The sequence below is a fragment of the Thalassophryne amazonica genome, chromosome 10, assembly GCF_902500255.1.
Source record: "Thalassophryne amazonica chromosome 10, fThaAma1.1, whole genome shotgun sequence".
In the NCBI taxonomy this organism is placed as follows: domain Eukaryota; kingdom Metazoa; phylum Chordata; class Actinopteri; order Batrachoidiformes; family Batrachoididae; genus Thalassophryne; species Thalassophryne amazonica.
In genome coordinates this window covers 1,468,749-1,490,314 of record NC_047112.1, presented here as the reverse complement: position 1 = coordinate 1,490,314, position 21,566 = coordinate 1,468,749, and the positions used below count along the sequence as shown (strand labels likewise).

General features: G+C 44.0%; 1 protein-coding gene across 2 annotated transcripts in view; it reads right to left on the bottom strand.

Annotated features, from left to right (window-relative positions):
• Window positions 1–21,566, bottom strand: part of cdc14ab (cell division cycle 14Ab) — a 59,831-nt gene that overhangs the window by 7,451 nt on the left and 30,814 nt on the right. For both annotated transcript variants that reach the window (XM_034179270.1, XM_034179271.1), the window contains exons 8-9: window positions 11,226–11,313; window positions 4,900–5,130 (exon numbers count right to left, since the gene is read on the bottom strand). In XM_034179270.1, coding sequence (XP_034035161.1) covers window positions 4,900–5,130; window positions 11,226–11,313 — 319 coding nt within the window. The remainder of the gene's footprint in view (window positions 1–4,899; window positions 5,131–11,225; window positions 11,314–21,566) is intronic.

Sequence of the window (21,566 nt, the reverse complement as noted above, 5' to 3'; positions counted from 1 at the left end):
TGCAAAAGAGCAATTTTGCAGAAATATACGGACAAACATAAAGTTTTGTGTGTTTAAAGCCGCAAAAAAAAAAAAAAAAAAAAAAGCCAGAGAGCCGCAGAGCCAGCGAGGAGCACAGAGGCGGCTCTCCAGAAACCCGTGGTTCGGGTCTAGCTGGTCTGGTGCATTACAGGTAGACAGCAGCCTGGCACACAGCGCACAACTGCGGAACTGTGATGGAGTGTCTATTTTTGGACTGCGTTTAAAACAAAAAAAAAGAAGGGACATCTTTAAATGCTGCTGTGAATCTGTGAATTGAAAACCCACACTTTAGGGACCAGGTGTGGGAGGGCTGGAGGTTTGGACCAAACTCATGCCTAAACATGCACCAACATGGCGTTATCATGGCGCTATCATGGCACTACGTGGCTTAGTGTGGCTGATGCGAGCCATTCGAGGCTGTAATGACAGGTGGTTGTGGCTCACTAGTGGCTGCTACGTGGCACATGCGGGGTACAGAGAGGCACATAGTGGCACCTTCATAGTGGATACGTGATAGATGAAAACGTGGGTCATTCTTCAAATAATCACCCCACACCCATGAGTGGCTCCTTCTTCAGCCTTCATTATTCAGTGGGACCGAGGCTTAAAGAGCAAAAAGGCAGCAGGCCCAGGCTTAGCCCGAGGCTCCTCAAATCCTGCACAGATGAGCTGTGTGGGATCATGGACCGAGTCTTCAACCTGAGCCTGAAGCTGAGGATGGTGCCACACCTCTGGAAAACGTCATGTGTGGTCCCAGTGCCCAAAACACCGCACGCCAAGGACCTCAACAGCTTCAGGCCAGTGGCACTTACATCCCACCTGATGAAGATCCTAGAGCACCTCGTCCTGTGTCACCTCCGCTCCACGGTGAGCTCTGCTATGGACCCACAGCAGTTTGCTTACTGGCCTGGCATCGGAGTGGAGGACGCCATCATCTCCCTGCTGCACCGCTCACTGTCCCACCTGGAGAGGCCCGGCAGCGCTGTGAGGATTCTTTTCTTTGACTTCTCCAGCGCTTTCAACACCATCCAGCCGCAGCTCCTGAGGGACAAGCTGGTGATTGCAGGAGTGGACGAGGATCTGGCTGAGTGGGTCCTGGACTACCTCACAAACAAGAACTGTGTGTCTGACCTCCTGACCTGCAGTGTGGGGGCCCCCCAGGGGACGGTCCTCGTGCCCTTCCTCTTCACTCTTTACACTGCAGACTTCAGACACAACACGGACAGCTGTGTCCTGCAGAAGTTCTCCGATGACTCCGCCCTCATTGGACTCATTATGGACGAGGATGACGCGGAGTACAGAGGACTAACGCAGGACTTTGTGAAGTGGTGTCAGAGGAACCACCTCCTCATCAACGCAGGGAAGACCAAGGAGATGGTGGTGGACTTCAGACGCCGCTCCACTACACTCCCCCCAGTGAACATCCAGGGAAGGGACATTGAGAGAGTGGACTCATATAAGTACCTGGGTGTTCATCTGAACAACAAACTGGACTGGACTCACAACACGGACGCACTTTACAGGAAGGGTCAGCGCTGCCTCTACCTCCTGAGGAGACTGAGGTCTTTTGGACTGAGGGGGCCACTCCTGAGAACCTTCTATGACTCTGTGGTGGCTTCAGCCATCCTGTACGGTGTGGTCTGCTGGAGCAGCAGCATCACAGAGAGGGACAGGAAAAGGCTGGATAAGATCATCAGGAAATCCTGCTCTGTCCTGGGCTGTCCTCTGGACTCTGTGCAGGAGGCGGGGGACAGGAGGGTCCTGGCTAAACAACCATCTATGCTGGACCACGAGTGTCACCCCCTGCTGGACGTTCTGTCTGCTCTGAAGAGCAGTTTCAGTGACAGACTCATCCAACCTCGCTGTGTGAGGGAGAGATTCCGCAGATCGTTTCTCCCGGCTGCTGTCAGACTGTACAATGATCAATGCTAGTACTGTGGTAACCATAGCAACCAGGACAATAATCATGTGATTACCTGCTGTATTTATTAGTGCAATAATTTAACTTATGGTGCAAACTCAAGTCACTTTACATATATGACATATTACATATATATAGTACTTATATTTTAACCTGCCGATATTGTAAATATCGGAGTAACTTATCATACATTTCACAGTGAAGTCATTTTATCTGATCACTCTCACATCCTGACAGTGTATATCATCCTAGCAGTGCAGTATTGAACTGAACAATGGTAGCCTCAGCGTTACCCGGCACTCAGTGCTTTTTTAGTTCTTGTTTTTAAGAGATGCTTGTTGTTTTATTTCATGCCCTTCTGTCTATTCCTACTGTTCTATGCTGCGATGTGACACTGAAATTTCCCCATTGAGGGATGAATAAAGGCTTTTCTTATCTTATCTTTTTTCCTCCTCGTCCTCCCGCAGCGATGCTGGGTACTGGCTCGGTCCTGACCTGCTGTACCGACCCGTGGGGCCGGCTGCTGGTGCAAAGTGTTGCAGGCAGATGCGTGAGGTAAACAGACAGAATTTCTACAGCACCTTTCCATCTGAAGCAGACACTCAAAGCGCAGGATGCCTCAAATTCATACACACGCACACAGACACAGACACACACGTGCTGCTGAACTGCACACTGGGAGCCATTGGGGATGAAGGACCTTATGCCTAGTTCACAAGGCAAGATTTTAAGCTTGTTGGTAGGCTTTCAATACCTGAGAGACCACACACATGGAGATAAAAAGATCATGGCTGTAACAGTGTTGGTGGTACAGTGTGTGGTGTGCAGCCACACAGTAAAGACAACACACCACACACCAACAGATTTCACTCAGCAACATTCCCAGGTCAGACAGGAAATCTCACAAAACCTCTCGAGATTAAATGTGACTTTGGAGAAAACAAACATGGTGGACAGGGAAGAAGCAACAGAGATAGTTTGTGGACTATTTGTAGCTGAGAAATAGTGGTGGTTTGTGTTTGGGGTGGGGGGGGGGCATCCACACGCTGGGATGCCGGGCCAATACAACCCAACATGTTGAACATTAACGGTCCTGACGTCCTTCAGGCGGATGATCACTGACAGTGAAGAGGCAAAAAGTTCAGCACCTCCTCTTGTCCTCCAGATCTGTTTTACAGAAGCGAGTTTCAGCCTTTTTGGGTGTGCACCCTGGATGGACAGCTCCTGGACTTTCTGCTGGGCCAGCAGCGTGCAATCTACTGACAGCGGGGTGCACTGCCATCCAGGCCGGCTCATTCAGCCATTGTGAACACACACACACACACACACACACACACACACACACACACACACACACACACACAGCTGAGCGATCATTTCATCCAGCAACACACTCGCGCACCAATTCGATCACCTGTTCTACACACCCAAACGTGCTTCAATCTGATCACCTGTTCTCCTGCAGCTGCTTCACTCTGGATGCATCCTTGCCTGTTTATCAGAAAACTTAAGGTCTAAAGAGCATTTGTGCTGAATTTGATGCCTGTTTCACCATCTGAAAGATTCCTCTGTAAATATTCTTCTATTCTGCTGACATCAGTAGTAGTACGAGGTCTGTTAGAAAAGTATCCGACATTATTTTTTTCAAAAACCATATGGATTTGAATCACGTGTGATTACATCAGACATGCTTGAACCCTCGTGGGCATGCAAGAGTTTTTTCACGCCTATCGGTTACGTCATTCGCCTGTGGGCAGTCTTTGAGTGAGGAGTGGCCCACCCTCTCATCGTTTTTTCATTGTTTAGGAATGGCTCAGAGACTGCTGCTTTGTTTGATAAAACTTTTTCAAAAGCTGTAAGGCACAACTGAGTGGACACCATTCGATAAATTCAGCTGGTTTTCGGTAAAACTTTTAAGGGCTGATGAGAGATTTTGGTCTGGTAGTGTCGCGGCCCATGGTGCCTGACGGCGATCTGCGCTTCAAGGTGGTGTCGTCTCGCTGTTTCAAGTTGAAAACGTCCACATTTCAGGCTCTGTTGACCCAGTAAGTCGTTAGAGAACAGAGAACTTTTAGAAGAAATCGGCATGAGGAGTTTATTCGGACATTCCATTGTTAACGGACATTTTGTAATGAAAGAACGTGCGGGCAGAGTCGCATGTCGGGCCGGACCCGACGGCGGGGGGTTACGACAGGAAAAACACCTCCGTTGGAAACCTTAACGGCCAAGCTGTTAAACAATTTCTCAGTTACTCACTTGTTGAAAGCCATCAAAAGCCGCCTGAATTTTACAAATGGTTTTCAACACGGAGGTGTTTTTCCTGTCGCGGCGCACACAGATTCGCCGAGTCGTCACGGAAACAACTCGGCGAATTTGCGTGCACGTCTTTCATTAAAAAATGTCCTTAAACAGTGGAATGTCCGCATAAAGTCCTCATGCCGGCCTCTTCTGAATCTTCTCTGTTCTCTCACGATGTCCTGGGTGAATTAAGCCTTAAATTAGGATGTTTTCAGGTCGAAACAGGCCGACGACGGTGCCTGGAAGCGCTGCGCGACGTCCCGCTCCGTGGGAAGTCCTTACACCGACAGAAACACCCCATAATCTCTCATCAGCCGTTAAACCTTTCACCGAAAACCAGCTTAATTTCTCGAATAGTGTCCACTCGGATATTCCTCACAGGTCCACAAAAAATGTTGATGAAGCAACGCGCGCCGTCTCGAGCAGCGTGTGAAACAAAGGAATTCAGCCGAGAGGGCGGGACCACATCTCACTCAAGGCCTGCCCACAGGGAAATGACGTCACCAACACGCGTGAAAAAGCTCACGCATGCGCACGAGGGTTCAAGCATGATTGGTGTAATCGCACGTCATTCAAATCCATATAGTTAAAAAAAAAAAAGTGTCGGTTTCTTATCTAATACACCTCGTACACTACTCCTGCTGGACAGCTTTCCTCACCTTTGCAGTGAACTGCCACAGCGCCATCGGTGCTTTCACAGATGAGCAGGAAACGCTGGGTGATGAAGTCTCCGGGTGTGCTGCCGTCCAAGAAGAACAGGTCGTAGTGAACAAAGCCGCCGTCGGAGAAGCGTTTGGCATCGTAAATCTTCTTGTTGAGGCGGATGATTGTGGTTACATTGTTCTTCCTGAAGTACGGGAAGTACGCCTCAGGAGCATGAAGTGGATAACCTGCAGAGCGCAGAGAACACCAGAAATTAATGCCACCAGCAGGACAAACACAGCACTACATGACAACCAAACACAAATGATGAAAACATGACAACCAACTGTGAACAGAGCGACTGTAGCGCCTCATCAACAAAACAAAACCACCAACTGTGAACAGAGCGACTGTAGCGCCTCATCAACAAAAAAACAACCAACCGTGACCAGAGCGACTGTAGCGCCTCATCAACAAACAAATAACCAACCGTGACCAGAGCGACTGTAGCGCCACATCAACAAAAAAACAACCAACCGCGACCAGAGCGACTGTAGCGCCACATCAACAAAAAAAACAACCAACCGCGACCAGAGCGACTGTAGTGCCACATCAAAAACAAAAAAATAACCAACCGCAACCAGAGCGACTGTAGCGCCACATCAACAAAAAAAACAACCAACCGTGACCAGAGAAACTGTAGCGCCACGTCAACAACATAAAATAACCGTGACCAGAGCGACTGCAGCGCCTCATCAACAAAACAAAACAACCAACCGAGACCAGAGCGACTGTAGCGCCATGTCAACAAAACAACCAACCGTGACCAGAGCGACTGTAACGGCACATCAACAAAATAAAACAACCAACCGTGACCAGAGCGACTGTAACGGCACATCAACAAAATAAAACCAACCGTGACCAGAGCGACTGTAACGGCACATCAACAAAATAAAATAACCAACCGTGACCAGAGCGACTGTAACGGCACATCAACAAAATAAAACAACCAACCGTGACCAGAGCGACTGTAACGGCACATCAACAAAATAAAACAAAACAATCAACTGTGAACAGAGCGACTGTAGCGCCACATCAACAAAATAAAACAAAACAATCAACTGTGAACAGAGCGACTGTAAAGGCACATCAACAAAACAAAACAACCAACCGTGACCAGAGCGACTGCAGCGCCACGTCAACAAAACAAATCAACCAACCGCGACCAGAGGGACTGTAGCACCACATCAACAAAATAAAACAACCAACCGTGACCAGAGCAACTGTAGCGCCACATCAACAAAACAACCAACCGTGACCAGAGCGACTGTAGCGCCACATCAACAAAACAACCAACCGTGACCAGAGCGACTGTAACGGCACATCAACAAAATAAAACAAACAACCGTGACCAGAGCGACTGTAGCACCACATCAACAAAATAAAACAAAACAATCAACTGTGAACAGAGCGACTGTAAAGGCACATCAACAAAACAAAACAACCAACCGTGACCAGAGCGACTGCAGCGCCACGTCAACAAAACAAATCAACCAACCGCGACCAGAGGGACTGTAGCGCCACATCAATAAAATAAAACAACCAACTGTGACCAGAGCAACTGTAGCGCCACATCAACAAAACAACCAACCGTGACCAGAGCGACTGTAAAGTCACATCAACAAAATAAAACAACCAACCGTGACCACAGTGACTGTAACGGCACATCAACAAAATAAACAAACAACCGTGACCAGAGCGACTGTAACGGCACATCAACAAAATAAAATAAACAACCGTGACCAGAGCGACTGTAGCGCCACATCAACAAAATAAAACAAAACAATCAACTGTGAACAGAGCGACTGTAGCACCACATCAACAAAATAAAACAAAACAATCAACTGTGAACAGAGCGACTGTAACGGCACATCAACAAAATAAAACAAACAACCGTGACCAGAGCGACTGTAGCGCCACATCAACAAAATAAAACAAACAACCGTGACCAGAGCGACTGTAGCGCCACATCAACAAAATAAAACAAACAACCGTGACCAGAGCGACTGTAGCGCCACATCAACAAAATAAAACAATCAACCGTGACCAGAGCGACTGTAGCACCACATCAACAAAATAAAACAAAACAATCAACTGTGAACAGAGCGACTGTAAAGGAACATCAACAAAACAAAACAACCAACCGTGACCAGAGCGACTGCAGCGCCACGTCAACAAAACAAATCAACCAACCGCGACCAGAGGGACTGTAGCGCCACATCAACAAAATAAAACAAACAACCGTGACCAGAGCGACTGTAGCGCCACATCAACAAAATAAAAAAAACAATCAACTGTGACCAGAGCGACTGTAGCACCACATCAACAAAATAAAACAATCAACCGTGACCAGAGCGACTGTAGCACCACATCAACAAAATAAAACAAAACAATCAACTGTGAACAGAGCGACTGTAAAGGCACATCAACAAAACAAAACAACCAACCGTGACCAGAGCGACTGCAGCGCCACGTCAACAAAACAAATCAACCAACCGCGACCAGAGGGACTGTAGCGCCACATCAACAAAATAAAACAACCAACCGTGACCAGAGCAACTGTAGCGCCACATCAACAAAACAACCAACCGTGACCAGAGCGACTGTAACGGCACATCAACAAAATAAAACAACCAACCGTGACCAGAGCGACTGTAAAGTCACATCAACAAAATAAAACAACCAACCGTGACCAGAGTGACTGTAACGGCACATCAACAAAATAAACAACCAACCATGACCAGAGCGACTGTAACGGCACATCAACAAAATAAAACAAACAACCGTGACCAGAGCGACTGTAGCACCACATCAACAAAATAAAACAAAACAATCAACTGTGAACAGAGTGACTGTAAAGGCACATCAACAAAACAAAACAACCAACCGTGACCAGAGCGACTGCAGCGCCACGTCAACAAAACAAATCAACCAACCGCGACCAGAGGGACTGTAGCGCCACATCAACAAAATAAAACAACCAACTGTGACCAGAGCAACTGTAGCGCCACATCAACAAAACAACCAACCGTGACCAGAGCGACTGTAAAGTCACATCAACAAAATAAAACAACCAACCGTGACCAGAGTGACTGTTAACGGCACATCAACAAAATAAACAAACAACCATGACCAGAGCGACTGTAACGGCACATCAACAAAATAACACAAACAACCGTGACCAGAGCGACTGTAGCGCCACATCAACAAAATAAAACAAAACAATCAACTGTGAACAGAGCGACTGTAGCGCCACATCAACAAAATAAAACAAAACAATCAACTGTGAACAGAGCGATTGTAGCACCACAACAACAAAATAAAACAAAACAATCAACTGTGAACAGAGCGACTGTAACGGCACATCAACAAAATAAAACAAACAACCGTGACCAGAGCGACTGTAACGCCACATCAACAAAATAAAACAAACAACCGTGACCAGAGCGACTGTAGCGCCACATCAACAAAATAAAACAAACAACCGTGACCAGAGCGACTGTAGCGCCACATCAACAAAATAAAACAAACAACCGTGACCAGAGCGACTGTAGCGCCACATCAACAAAATAAAACAAACAACCGTGACCAGAGCGACTGTAGCGCCACATCAACAAAATAAAAAAAAACAATCAACTGTGACCAGAGCGACTGTAGCACCACATCAACAAAATAAAACAATCAACCATGACCAGAGCGACTGTAACGGCACATCAACAAAATAAAACAAAACAATCAACTGTGAACAGAGCGACTGTAGCACCACATCAACAAAATAAAACAAAACAATCAACTGTGAACAGAGCGACTGTAGCACCACATCAACAAAATAAAACAAAACAATCAACTGTGAACAGAGCGACTGTAACGGCACATCAACAAAATAAAACAATCAACTGTGACGGCACATCAACAAAATAAAACAAACAACCGTGACCAGAGCGACTGTAGCGGCACATCAACAAAATAAAACAAACAACCGTGACCAGAGCGACTGTAGCGCCACATCAACAAAATAAAACAAACAACCGTGACCAGAGCGACTGTAGCGCCACATCAACAAAATAAAACAATCAACTGTGACCAGAGCGACTGTAGCACCACATCAACAAAATAAAACAATCAACCGTGACCAGAGCGACTGTAACGGCACATCAACAAAATAAAACAAACAACCGTGACCAGAGCGACTGTAGCACCACATCAACAAAATAAAACAAAACAATCAACTGTGAACAGAGCGACTGTAAAGGCACATCAACAAAACAAAACAACCAACCGTGACCAGAGCGACTGCAGCGCCACGTCAACAAAACAAATCAACCAACCGCGACCAGAGGGACTGTAGCGCCACATCAACAAAATAAAACAACCAACCGTGACCAGAGCAACTGTAGCGCCACATCAACAAAACAACCAACCGTGACCAGAGCGACTGTAAAGTCACATCAACAAAATAAAACAACCAACCGTGACCAGAGCGACTGTAAAGTCACATCAACAAAATAAAACAACCAACCGTGACCAGAGCGACTGTAAAGTCACATCAACAAAATAAAACAACCAACCGTGACCAGAGTGACTGTAACGGCACATCAACAAAATAAACAACCAACCATGACCAGAGCGACTGTAACGGCACATCAACAAAATAAAACAAACAACCGTGACCAGAGCGACTGTAGCACCACATCAACAAAATAAAACAAAACAATCAACTGTGAACAGAGCGACTGTAAAGGCACATCAACAAAACAAAACAACCAACCGTGACCAGAGAGACTGCAGCGCCACGTCAACAAAACAAATCAACCAACCGCGACCAGAGGGACTGTAGCGCCACATCAACAAAATAAAACAACCAACTGTGACCAGAGCAACTGTAGCGCCACATCAACAAAATAAAACAACCAACCGTGACCAGAGCGACTGTAAAGTCACATCAACAAAATAAAACAAAACAATCAACTATGAACAGAGCGACTGTAGCGCGACATCAACAAAATAAAACAAAACAATCAACTGTGAACAGAGCGACTGTAGCACCACATCAACAAAACAAAACAAAACAATCAACTGTGAACAGAGCGACTGTAACGGTACATCAACAAAATAAAACAAACAACCGTGACCAGAGCGACTGTAACGCCACATCAACAAAATAAAACAAACAACCGTGACCGGAGCGACTGTAGCGCCACATCAACAAAATAAAACAAACAACCGTGACCAGAGCGACTGTAGCGCCACATCAACAAAATAAAACAAACAACCGTGACCAGAGCGACTGTAGCGCCACATCAACAAAATAAAACAATCAACTGTGACCAGAGCGACTGTAGCACCACATCAACAAAATAAAAAAAAACAATCAACCGTGACCAGAGCGACTGTAGCACCACATCAACAAAATAAAACAATCAACCATGACCAGAGCGACTGTAACGGCACATCAACAAAATAAAACAAACAACCGTGACCAGAGCAACTGTAGCACCACATCAACAAAATAAAACAAAACAATCAACTGTGAACAGAGCGACTGTAGCACCACATCAACAAAATAAAACAAAACAATCAACTGTGAACAGAGCGACTGTAACGGCACATCAACAAAATAAAACAAACAACCGTGACCAGAGCGACTGTAACGCCACATCAACAAAATAAAACAATCAACTGTGACGGCACATCAACAAAATAAAACAAACAACCGTGACCAGACCGACTGTAGCGCCACATCAACAAAATAAAACAAACAACCGTGACCAGAGCGACTGTAGCGCCACATCAACAAAATAAAACAAACAACCGTGACCAGAGCGACTGTAGCGCCACATCAACAAAATAAAAAAAAAAAAATCAACTGTGACCAGAGCGACTGTAGCACCACATCAACAAAATAAAACAATCAACCGTGACCAGAGCGACTGTAACGGCACATCAACAAAATAAAACAAAACAACTGTGAACAGAGCGACTGTAGCACCACATCAACAAAATAAAACAAAACAATCAACTGTGAACAGAGCGACTGTAGCACCACATCAACAAAATAAAACAAATCAACTGTGAACAGAGCTACTGTAGCACCACATCAACAAAACAAGGAAATAAACAGAGGGAATGCAGCGATGATGCAATTCAGTTGTTGAGATGGTGTCAATGTGGAGTGAAGCCTCCTATCAACAGACTGAACCACTGAGGTCCATAAACCCAATATTTAAAGATCTTAACATATTTAGTTATTTAGAGCTGTGCATTTCTTCAAAAACAAACTTACCATTTTCACTTTTAGTTTTGGGATGAGGTCCACTGAAAGCCAGGAACTTGCCCGGAACAATCCAGTTCAGGTCTCCATTTTCCACTCTCTGAAAATAATCCATACCAGTTTGATTTCCCAAACAAACAAATTCACATCTGTCAGTCAATTCTGCAGAGATAAAGTTACAGAAATATTCTGTCATTTCATGCATTAAAGGTCCAATTTAAATGTCAGTATCAGCTGACTTGTGTTGTCATTGTGGTTGTCTCTGGGTGGTGAGGCAGATGGTCTGTTGGTCGATTCCCAGATGGGGTGGTGCCTTGTGTAAACTACAACTCCATGTGTGTGTAAACACACACGCGCACACACACAGATATTCCATACATAGATAAAATCTTTCAAACTCAATTATATCCACCTGCACATTTCGTTATCTAACCACACACGAGTTCAGTCAGTCAGAATGTTGACTTCATTTACATATGAATGGGTTTTGATTTTTGTGTTTATTTCAGTCTTCACTCAGTGTTGGGTGAAACATGTTACTGTCACATGAACAGCAGCCTGAGAACTGGATTGGCTAACCGGCCACTTTGTTTACACTCACAATGATGCTCGCACACAGGAGAACTTTGGTGGTATACTGTGCTTCCAGAAAGTATTCACAGCACTTCACTTTTTCCATATTTTGTTATGTTACAGCCTTATTCCAGAATGGAGCAAATTCATTTTTCCTTCAAAATTCTGCTCACAACACCCCATAATGACTACATGAAAAAAGTTTTTTTTTTTTGTTTTTTTTTTGCAATTTCATGGACAAAAAAAAACAAAACACATGCCCATAAGTATTCAACTGGGCTCTGGCTGGGTCACTCAAGGACATTCACAGAGTTGTCCTGAAGACACTCCTTTGATATCTTGGCTGTGTGTTTAGGGTCACTGTCATGCTGAAAGATGAACCGTCGCCCCAGTCTGAGGTCCAGAGTGCTCTGGAACAGGTTTTCATCCAGGATGTCTCTGTACATTGCTGCATTCATCTTTCCCTCAATCCTGACTAGTCTCTCAGTTCCTGCTGCTGAAAAACATCCCCACAGCATGATGGTGCCACCACCATGCTTCACTGTAGGGATGGTGCCTGGTTTCCTCCAAAAATGACGCCAAAGAGTTCAATCTTTGTCTCATCAGATCAGAGAATTTTGTTTCTCCTGGTCTGAGAATCCTTCAGGTACCTTTTGTCAAACTCCAGGTGGGCTGCCATGTGTCTTTTACTAAGGAGTGGCTTCCGTCTGGCCACTCTACCATGCAGGCCTGATTGGTGGATTGCTGCAGAGATGGTTGTCCTTCTGGAAGGTTCTCCTCTTTCCACAGAGGAATGCTGGAGCTCTGATAGAGTGACCATCAGGTTCTTGGTCACCTCCCTGAATAATAAGGTCCTTCTCCCCTGATCTGCTCAGTTTAGACGGGTGGCCAGCTCCAGGAAGAGTCCTGGTGGATCTGAACTTCTAAACGGGTGTGCAGACATGTAAGCATGAACAAAGCTAAGTAGTGAAACTGTGTAAAACGCTCTGCTGAATTTAACAGTGGTTAAAAAGCAACCAACAAGCAAATAGGCACATCTCTTAAATGTTGTAAACGAGCAAACATGGAGAGAGTTAATTAGAAAGAGAGAAAGACACACAGACAGACAGAGACACAGAGACAGAAACAGAGAAAGAGAGAGAGAGAGAGAGAGAAAGAAAAGAAGAGAGTAAAGAAGTAAAGTAATGGATTACATTTCTTAAGGGTCGTGAGTAATGACCCCAAAACTGTCAGCGGGTTGTCGGCTGACACCAAGATGGCCGTCTCTTTAAACGGTATGGAAGACTCCGGTGAGCGAGTTTGGCTGTAATTAAGAGACAACGCCTCACTGTGGTTAAGAGCAGAAAAACACCTCAAATAAAATGAGGCTTCCTGAGTAAAAAGTTTCATCTCCACAAGTCCAGTTCCCAATTAGGAACCATCTCAAGAAGATTTATGGTACCAGCTGTAGAATCTACTTTACAAATCATCAAGTTTTTGACTAAACAGACTTTACATCACTGAAGTCCACGTACGGGACGGCCACTTTAAAGCAGATTTCTATCCACAGTATATGTAGAAAGTGACAACATCCAACCTGTGTGTCCGTGCTGCCGTCTTCACCTGCCGTCTGATCCAGATTGGTTGCTACACTAATGAAAGTTCAGGGTCTGAACACTGCAGCTCTAGAGCTCTGACACAGAGTCAAGGCGGGAGAGTGGATATGGATTTATACTATTCATATTTTTAAGTTTGCAGGTTGTAAATGACACAAAGCGTGTTGTCTGGCGAGGGTTAGCCAAACAAACCATAAAAAACAAAAGCAAAAACATGTGGACACACACACACACACAAAACAAAGCCCAAACTGAAGGTGAGCTGTAGAAGTCACGTCCAGAAACAGTGAGACAGACTGCAGTGTGGAATAAAAGGTTTCAACCAAGAGACTGAGCAGCAGCTGAAACGATGTCGTTTAAATATTTCTGTGTAGGCTCTCACCAGGTGGTTTCCATAGTAGAGAAGCTTGAATCTTCGACTGGACTGGGTTGCTTGACGTGAGGACGTTTCGCTTCAAATCGCAGAAGCGTCCTCAGCTAAAAGTCTTGCTTCTTGTCGTTTAAATACACAAACACTCAACACACGAGGAGGTGATGTTCTAGTGGTTAAGCGTTGGGCTTCAGACCAGGTAGTAGCTGGTAGTGAGACCTGTTCGCTTTCTTCATCTCCATGAAGAACTTGGGAAGCTACTAATCGCCAGAACTATGGGAGGAATGGAACCGGAGCAACTGGTTATTGGGGCAATGGGTCGTTTTTGCTTATATTACAACCCCTGGCAAAAATGATGGAATCACCGGCCTCGGAGGATGTTCATTCAGTTGTTTAATTTTGTAGAAAAAAAAGCAGATCACAGACATGACACAAAACTAAAGTCATTTCAAATGGCAACTTTCTGGCTTTAAGAAACACTATAAGAAATCAGGAAAAAAATTGTGGCAGTCAGTAACAGTTACTTTTTTAGACCAAGCAGAGGAAAAAAATATGGAATCACTCAATTCTGAGGAATAAATTATGGAATCATGAAAACAAAAGAACGCTCCAACACATCACTAGTATTTTGTTGCACCACCTCTGGCTTTTCTAACAGCTTGCAGTCTCTGAGGCATGGACTTAATGAGTGACAAACAGTACTCTTCATCAATCTGGCTCCAACTTTCTCTGATTGCTGTTGCCAGATCAGCTTTGCAGGTTGGAGCCTTGTCATGGACCATTTTCTTCAACTTCCACCAAAGATTTTCAATTGGATTAAGATCCGGACTATTGCAGGCCATGACATTGACCCTATGTGTCTTTTTGCAAGGAATGTTTTCACAGTTTTTGCTCTATGGCAAGATGCATTATCATCTTGAAAAATGATTTCATCATCCCCAAACATCCTTTCAATTGATGGGATAAGAAAAGTGTCCAAAATATCAACATAAACTTGTGCATTTATTGATGATGTAATGACAGCCATTTCCCAGTGCCTTTACCTGACATGCAGCCCCATATCATCAATGACTGTGGAAATGTACATGTTCTCTTCAGGCAGTCATCTTTATAAATCTCATTGGAACGGCACCAAACAAAAGTTCCAGCATCATCACCTTGCCCAATGCAGATTCGAGATTCATCACTGAATATGACTTTCATCCAGTCATCCACAGTCCACGATTGCTTTTCCTTAGCCCATTGTAACCTTGTGTTTTTCTGTTTAGGTGTTAATGATGGCTTTCGTTTAGCTTTTCTGTATGTAAATCCCATTTCCTTTAGGCGGTTTCTTACAGTTCGGTCACAGACGTGACTCCAGTTTCCTCCCATTCATTCCTCATTTGTTTTGTTGTGCATTTTCGATTTTTGAGACATATTGCTTTAAGTTTTCTGTCTTGACGCTTTGATGTCTTCCTTGGTCTACCAGTATGTTTGCCTTTAACAACCTTCCCATGTTGTTTGTATTTGGTCCAGAGTTTAGACACAGCTGACTGTGAACAACCAACATCTTTTGCAACACTGCATGATGATTTACCCTCTTTTAAAAGTTTGATAATCCTCTCCTTTGTTTCAATTGACATCTCTCGTGTTGGAGCCATGATTCATGTCAGTCCACTTGGTGCAACAGCTCTCCAAGGTGTGATCACTCCTTTTTAGATGCAGACTAATGAGTAGATCTGATTTGATGCAAGTGTTAGTTTTGGGGATGAAAATTTACAGGGTGATTCCATAATTTATTCCTCAGATTGAGTGAGTCCATATTTTTTTCCCTCTGTTTGGTCTAAAAAAGTAACCGTTACTGACTGCCACAATTTTTTTTCTTGATTTCTTATAGTGTTTCTTAAAGCCAGAAAGTTGTCATTTGAAATGACTTTAATTTTGTGTCATGTCTGTGATCTGCTTTTTTTCTACAAAATTAAATAACTGAATGAACATCCTCCGAGGCCGGTGATTCCATCATTTTTGCCAGGGGTTGTACACCCAAAACAAGTATTGATGAGATGATCCGGCCTCACCATAAAAATAATCAAGTTATTTAGCCACTACGTACAGCCATAGGTTGGCATTAGAAGCCCTAAACTCTTGACAGAACAGGGACAGAATGGCAGAACGTACCTGGCAGAACAGAGTTGACATAACAGAATGGCTTACAGATGGCAGCACCAGTGTACAACATGAACCTGACTTCCGACTTTGTATGATCACATTTTATTACATTATCCTGAGATTGGTTATTGATTAGCTTGTGAGGCAGGGGGCATAGTAAGGTGCTGTTCTGGCAATCATTCCATCAGTTGTACAACCCCAATTCCAGTGAAGTTGGGATGTTGTGTGAAATGTAAATAAAAACAGAATACAATGATTTGCAAATCCTCTTCAGCCTATATCCAATTGAATACACCACAAAGACAAGATATTTAATGTTCAAACTGATAAACTTTGTTTTTGTGCAAATATTTGCTCATTTTGAAATAGATGCCTGCAACATGTTCAAAAAAGTTGGGACGGGGCAACAAAAGACTGGGAAAGTTGATGAATGCTCAAAAAACACCTGTTTGGAACATTCCACAGGTGAACAGGTTAATTTGAAACAAGTGAGTGTCATGATTGGGTATAAAAGGAGCATCACCAAAAGGCTCAGTCGTTCACAAGCAAAGATGGGGTGAGGATCACCACTTTGTGAACAACTGCATGAAAAAATAGTCCAACAGTTTAAGAACAATGTTTCTCAACGTTCAATTGCAAGGAATTTAGGGATTCCATCATCTACAGTCCATAATATAATCAGAAGATTCAGACAATCTGGAGAACTTTCAACACGTAAGCAACATGGCCAAAAACCAACATTGAATGCCTGTGACCTTCGATCCCTCAGGCGGCACTACATTAAAAACCGACATCATTGTGTAAAGGATCTTACCGTGTGGGCTCAGGAACACTTCCGAAAACCATAGTCAGTTAACACAGTTCGCTACATCTACAAGCGCAAGTTAAAACTCTACCATGCAAAGTGAAAGCCAAACATCAACAACATTCAGAAACGCTGCTGCCTTCTCTGGGCCCGAGCTCATTTGAAATGGACAGACACAAAGTGGAAAAGTGTGCTGTGGTCTGATGAGTCCACATTTCAAATTGTTTTTGGAAATCATGGACATCGTGTCCTCTGGACAAAAGAGGAAAAAGACCATCCAGACTGCTACCAGCGCAAAGTTCAAAAGCCAGCATCTGTGATGGTATGGGGGTGTGTTAGTGCCCATGGCATGGACAACTTACACATCTGTGATGGCACCATCAATGCTGAAAGGTACATCCAGGTTTTGGAGCAACACATGCTGCCATCCAAGCAATGTCTTTTTCAGGGACGTCCCTGATTATTTCAGCAAGAAAATGCCAAGACACATTCTGCACGTGTTACAACAACGTGGCTTTGTAGTAAAAGAGTGCGGGTACTAGACTGGCCTGCCTGCAGTCCAGACCTGTCGCCCAGTGAAAATGTGTGGCGCATTATGAAGCGCAAAATATGACAACGGAGACCCCGGACTGTTGAACAACTAAAGTCATACATCAAGCAAGAATGGGAAAGAATTCTACCTACAAAGCTTCAACAATTAGTGTCCTCAGTTCCCAAACGCTTATTGAGTGTTGTTAGAAGGTAAGGTGATGTAACACAGTGGGAAACATACCACTGTCCCAGCTTTTTTGAAACATGTTGCAGCCATCCATTTCAAAATGAGCAAATATTTGCACAAAAACAATAAAGTTTATCAGTTTGAACATTAAATATCTTGTCTCTGTGGTGTATTCAATTGAATATAGGTTGAAGAGGATTTGAAAATCATTGTATTATGTTTTTATTTACATTTACACAACATCCCAACTTCATTACAACTGGGGTTGTATTATCATTCTGGTTCTACCAACTGTTCCGATTCTGCTGATTAATGCCCGCTAAAAACGTGCTAACAGATGGTCCGGTCGTTAGCTGGTAAACTTTCAATCTGTGTGTGTGTTTCCGATGCTGTTTAGACATTTATGGTGTATGTTTATGCCCGACATGGTTTTTCTAATTGTGTTTTTAGCTTCCTGGTTTGTAACAAATCTGATACGTGATCCAAACCAATTGTCATGGTAACGGTCTGATATGGGAATATATCAGACTGGAAATCAGCCAGAGTGTGCGTAGTGGTGTAGCCATATAATAAACTTGTCTCAGGCAGAGAAAAAGAAAACAGAATAAGTCAGCCAGAAAAATTACACTTAAGGTAAAATTCGTCAGCATTAAGCAACAAGAAAGCAGAAGAAATACTAAACTGATCGCCGGCCACTAGCCCTAAGCTTCACTGAAAGACCCAGACTTTAGATAAAGTTGAGGCCATGGCACGCTCTGTTTACTAATAAAATTTTATTGACGCAGGGAGATCATTCCACAGAACAGGGGCATGATAAGAGAAAGCTCTGTGACTTGCAGACTTCTTATTCACCTTAGGGACACAAAGTAGCCCTGCACCCTGAGAACACAAAACCCGGGCTGGTACATAAGGTTTAATTAGGTCAGCTAGGTAGGGAGGTGCCAGTCCGCAAATAATTTTATAGGCTACTAGCAGAACCTTAAAATCTGATCTCACTGGCACAGGAAGCCAGTGAAGAGACACCAAAATGGGTGTAATGTGGTCAAATGTTCTGCTTCGTGTCAAGAGTCTGGCAGCAGCATTTTGAACCAACTGGAGAGCCCTAATGCTGGACTGTGGTAAACCAGAAAATACAACACTGTAGTAGTCCAATCTAGAAGAGATAAACACATGGATCAGCGTCTCAGCATCAGCCATAGACAGGATGGGACGAATCTTCACTATATTTCACAGATGGAAGAAAGCAGTCCTCATAATATCTCTAATGTGGAGGTCAAAGGACAATGTAGGATCAAAAACTACTCCAAGGTTCCTCACTTTGTCAGTCTGATGTAAGACACATAAGCCTCAGCTAAGCGTTACCTAGTCAAATTGATGCCGATGTCTCATTGGACCAAGAACCATCATTTCAGTCTTATCAGAGTTTAAAAGTAGGAAGTTGCTAGACATCCAACTTCTCACTGATGCAAAGGCAATCTTCTAAGGATTTTATGTGGATGAGACAGAGGTGAGACGAAGTTACTGTCAAGTCATTCTCAAGTCATGAGTTATACTGATCGCCAATTGTGTGCAAGCTGACTTGAGACTTGACTTGGGACTTGCTGATTCATGACTTGAAAGTGACTTGGTCCCACCTCTGGGATGAGATTACCAGCAGTTATTGTGATGTACAGTGGGGAAAATAAGTATTTGATCCCCTGTCAGTTTTGCAGGTTTTCCCACCTGGAAAGAATGTAGAGGTCTGTAATTTTTATCGTAGGTTCACTTCAACTGTGAGAGATAATTTAAAATAATTAATTTACATTTTATTGCATGAAATAAGTATTTGATCCCCTAGAAAAACAGAGCTTAATAACTGGTACAGAAACATTTGTCTGCCATTACAGAGGTCAGATGTTTCCTGTAGTTCCTGACCAAGTTTGCACACACTGCAGCAGGGATTTTGGTCCACTCCTCCATACAGAGCTTCTCTAGATCTTTCAGGTTTGCAGTTTCAGCTCCCTCCAAAGATTTTCTATTGAGTTCAGGTCTGGAGACTGGCCAGGCCACTCCATGACCTTGAAATGCTTCTTATGGAGCCCCTCCTTAGTTGCCCTGGCTGTGTGTTTGGGGTCATTGTGATGTTGGAAGACCCAGCCATGACCCATCTTCAATGCTCTTACTGAGGGAAGGAGGTTGTTTGCCAAAATCTCGCAATACATGACCCCATCCATCCTCCCTTCAATACAGTGCAGTCGTCCTGTCCCCTTTGCAGAAAAGCAAATCAAATCAAATCAATTTTATTTATATAGCGCCAAATCACAACAAACAGTTGCCCCAAGGCGCTTTATATTGTAAGGCAAAAGCCATACAATAATTACAGAAAAACCCCAACGGTCAAAACTACCCCCTGTGAGCAAGCACTTGGCGACAGTGGGAAGGAAAAACTCCCTTTTAACAGGAAGAAACCTCCAGCAGAACCAGGCTCAGGGAGGGGCAGTCTTCTGCTGGGACTGGTTGGGGCTGAGGGGAGAGAACCAGGAAAAAGACATGCAGTGGAGGGGAGCAGAGATCAATCACTAATGATTAAATGCAGAGTGGTGCATACAGAGCAAAAAGAGAAAGAAACACTCAGTGCATCATGGGAACCCCCCAGCAGTCTAAGTCTATAGCAGCATAACTAAGGGATGGTTCAGGGTCACCTGATCCAGCCCTAACTATAAGCTTTAGCAAAAAGGAAAGTTTTAAGTCTAATCTTAAAAGTAGAGAGGGTGTCTGTCTCCTTAATCCGAATTGGGAGCTGGTTCAAAGAGCACCCCCAGAGTATGATGTTTCCACCCCCATGCTTCACGGTTGGGATGGTTTTCTTGGGGTTGTTCTCGTCCTCTAAACATGGTAAGTGGAGTTGATTCCAAAAAGTTTGATTTTGGTCTCATCTGACCACATGACCCTCTCCCATGTCTCCTCTGGATCATCCAGATGGTCACTGGTGAACTTCAAACGGGCCTGGACATGTGCTGGCTTGAGCAGGGGGACCTTGCTGCCCTGCAGGATTTTAAACCATGACAGCATCATGTGTTACTAATGTAATCTTTGTGACTGTGGTCCCAGCTCTCCTCAGGTCATTGACCAGGTCCTCCTGTGTAGTTCTGAGCTTTCTCAGAATCATCCTTACCCCACAAAGTGAGATCTTGCATGGAATCCCAGACCGAGGGAGATTGACAGTCATCTTGTGTTTCTTCCACTTTCTAATAAATAATCATAACAGTTGTTGTCTTCTACCAAGCTGCTTGCCTGTTGTCCTGTAGTCCATCCCAGCCTTGTGCAGGTCTACAGTTTTGTCCCTGGTGTCCCTAGACAGCTCTTTGGTCTTGGCTATGATGGACAGGTTGGACTGTGATTAATTGAGTGTGTGAACAGGTGTCTTTTATACAGGTAACAAGTTCAAACAGGTGCAATTAATACAGGTAAAGAGTGCAGAATAAGAGGACTTCTTAAAGAAAAATTAACAGGTCTGTGAGAGACAGAATTCTTGCTGGTTGGTAGGGGGTCAAATACTTATTTCATGCAATAAAATGCAAATTAATTATTTAAAAATCATACAATGTGATTTTCTGGATTTTTTTTTTAGATTCTGTCTCTCACAGTTGAAGTGTACCTACGATAAAAATTACAGACCTCTCCATTCTTTGTAGGTGGGAAAACCTGCAAAACTGACAGGGGATCAAATATGTATTTTCCCCACTGTACAACTGAGTATCATCAGCATAGAAGTGAAAGGTAATTCCAAAACGCCACTATATGTGCCCACGGGGTGCTATATAAAGGGAGAAAAGCTGGGGGCCTAGGACAGAGCCCTGTGGAACCCCAAATTTCATGTCACTAAGGTTAGAGGTAGTGTTATTGTACAAAACACAGTGAGAACGACTGGTCAAGTATGACGTCAGCCATGCAAGGGCACTCCCAGTAATCCCAAAATGATTTTCCAGCCTATCAAGTAGAATATGATGATCCACGGTATCAAACGCAGCACTGAGATCTAACAGCACCAGACCCATAGTGGTGTCCCAATCCATTACAAGCAGAAGATCATTCACCACTTTAGTGAGAGCCGTCTCTGTGGAATGATATTTTCTAAAAGCAGACTGCAGTGGCTCAAAGCGAT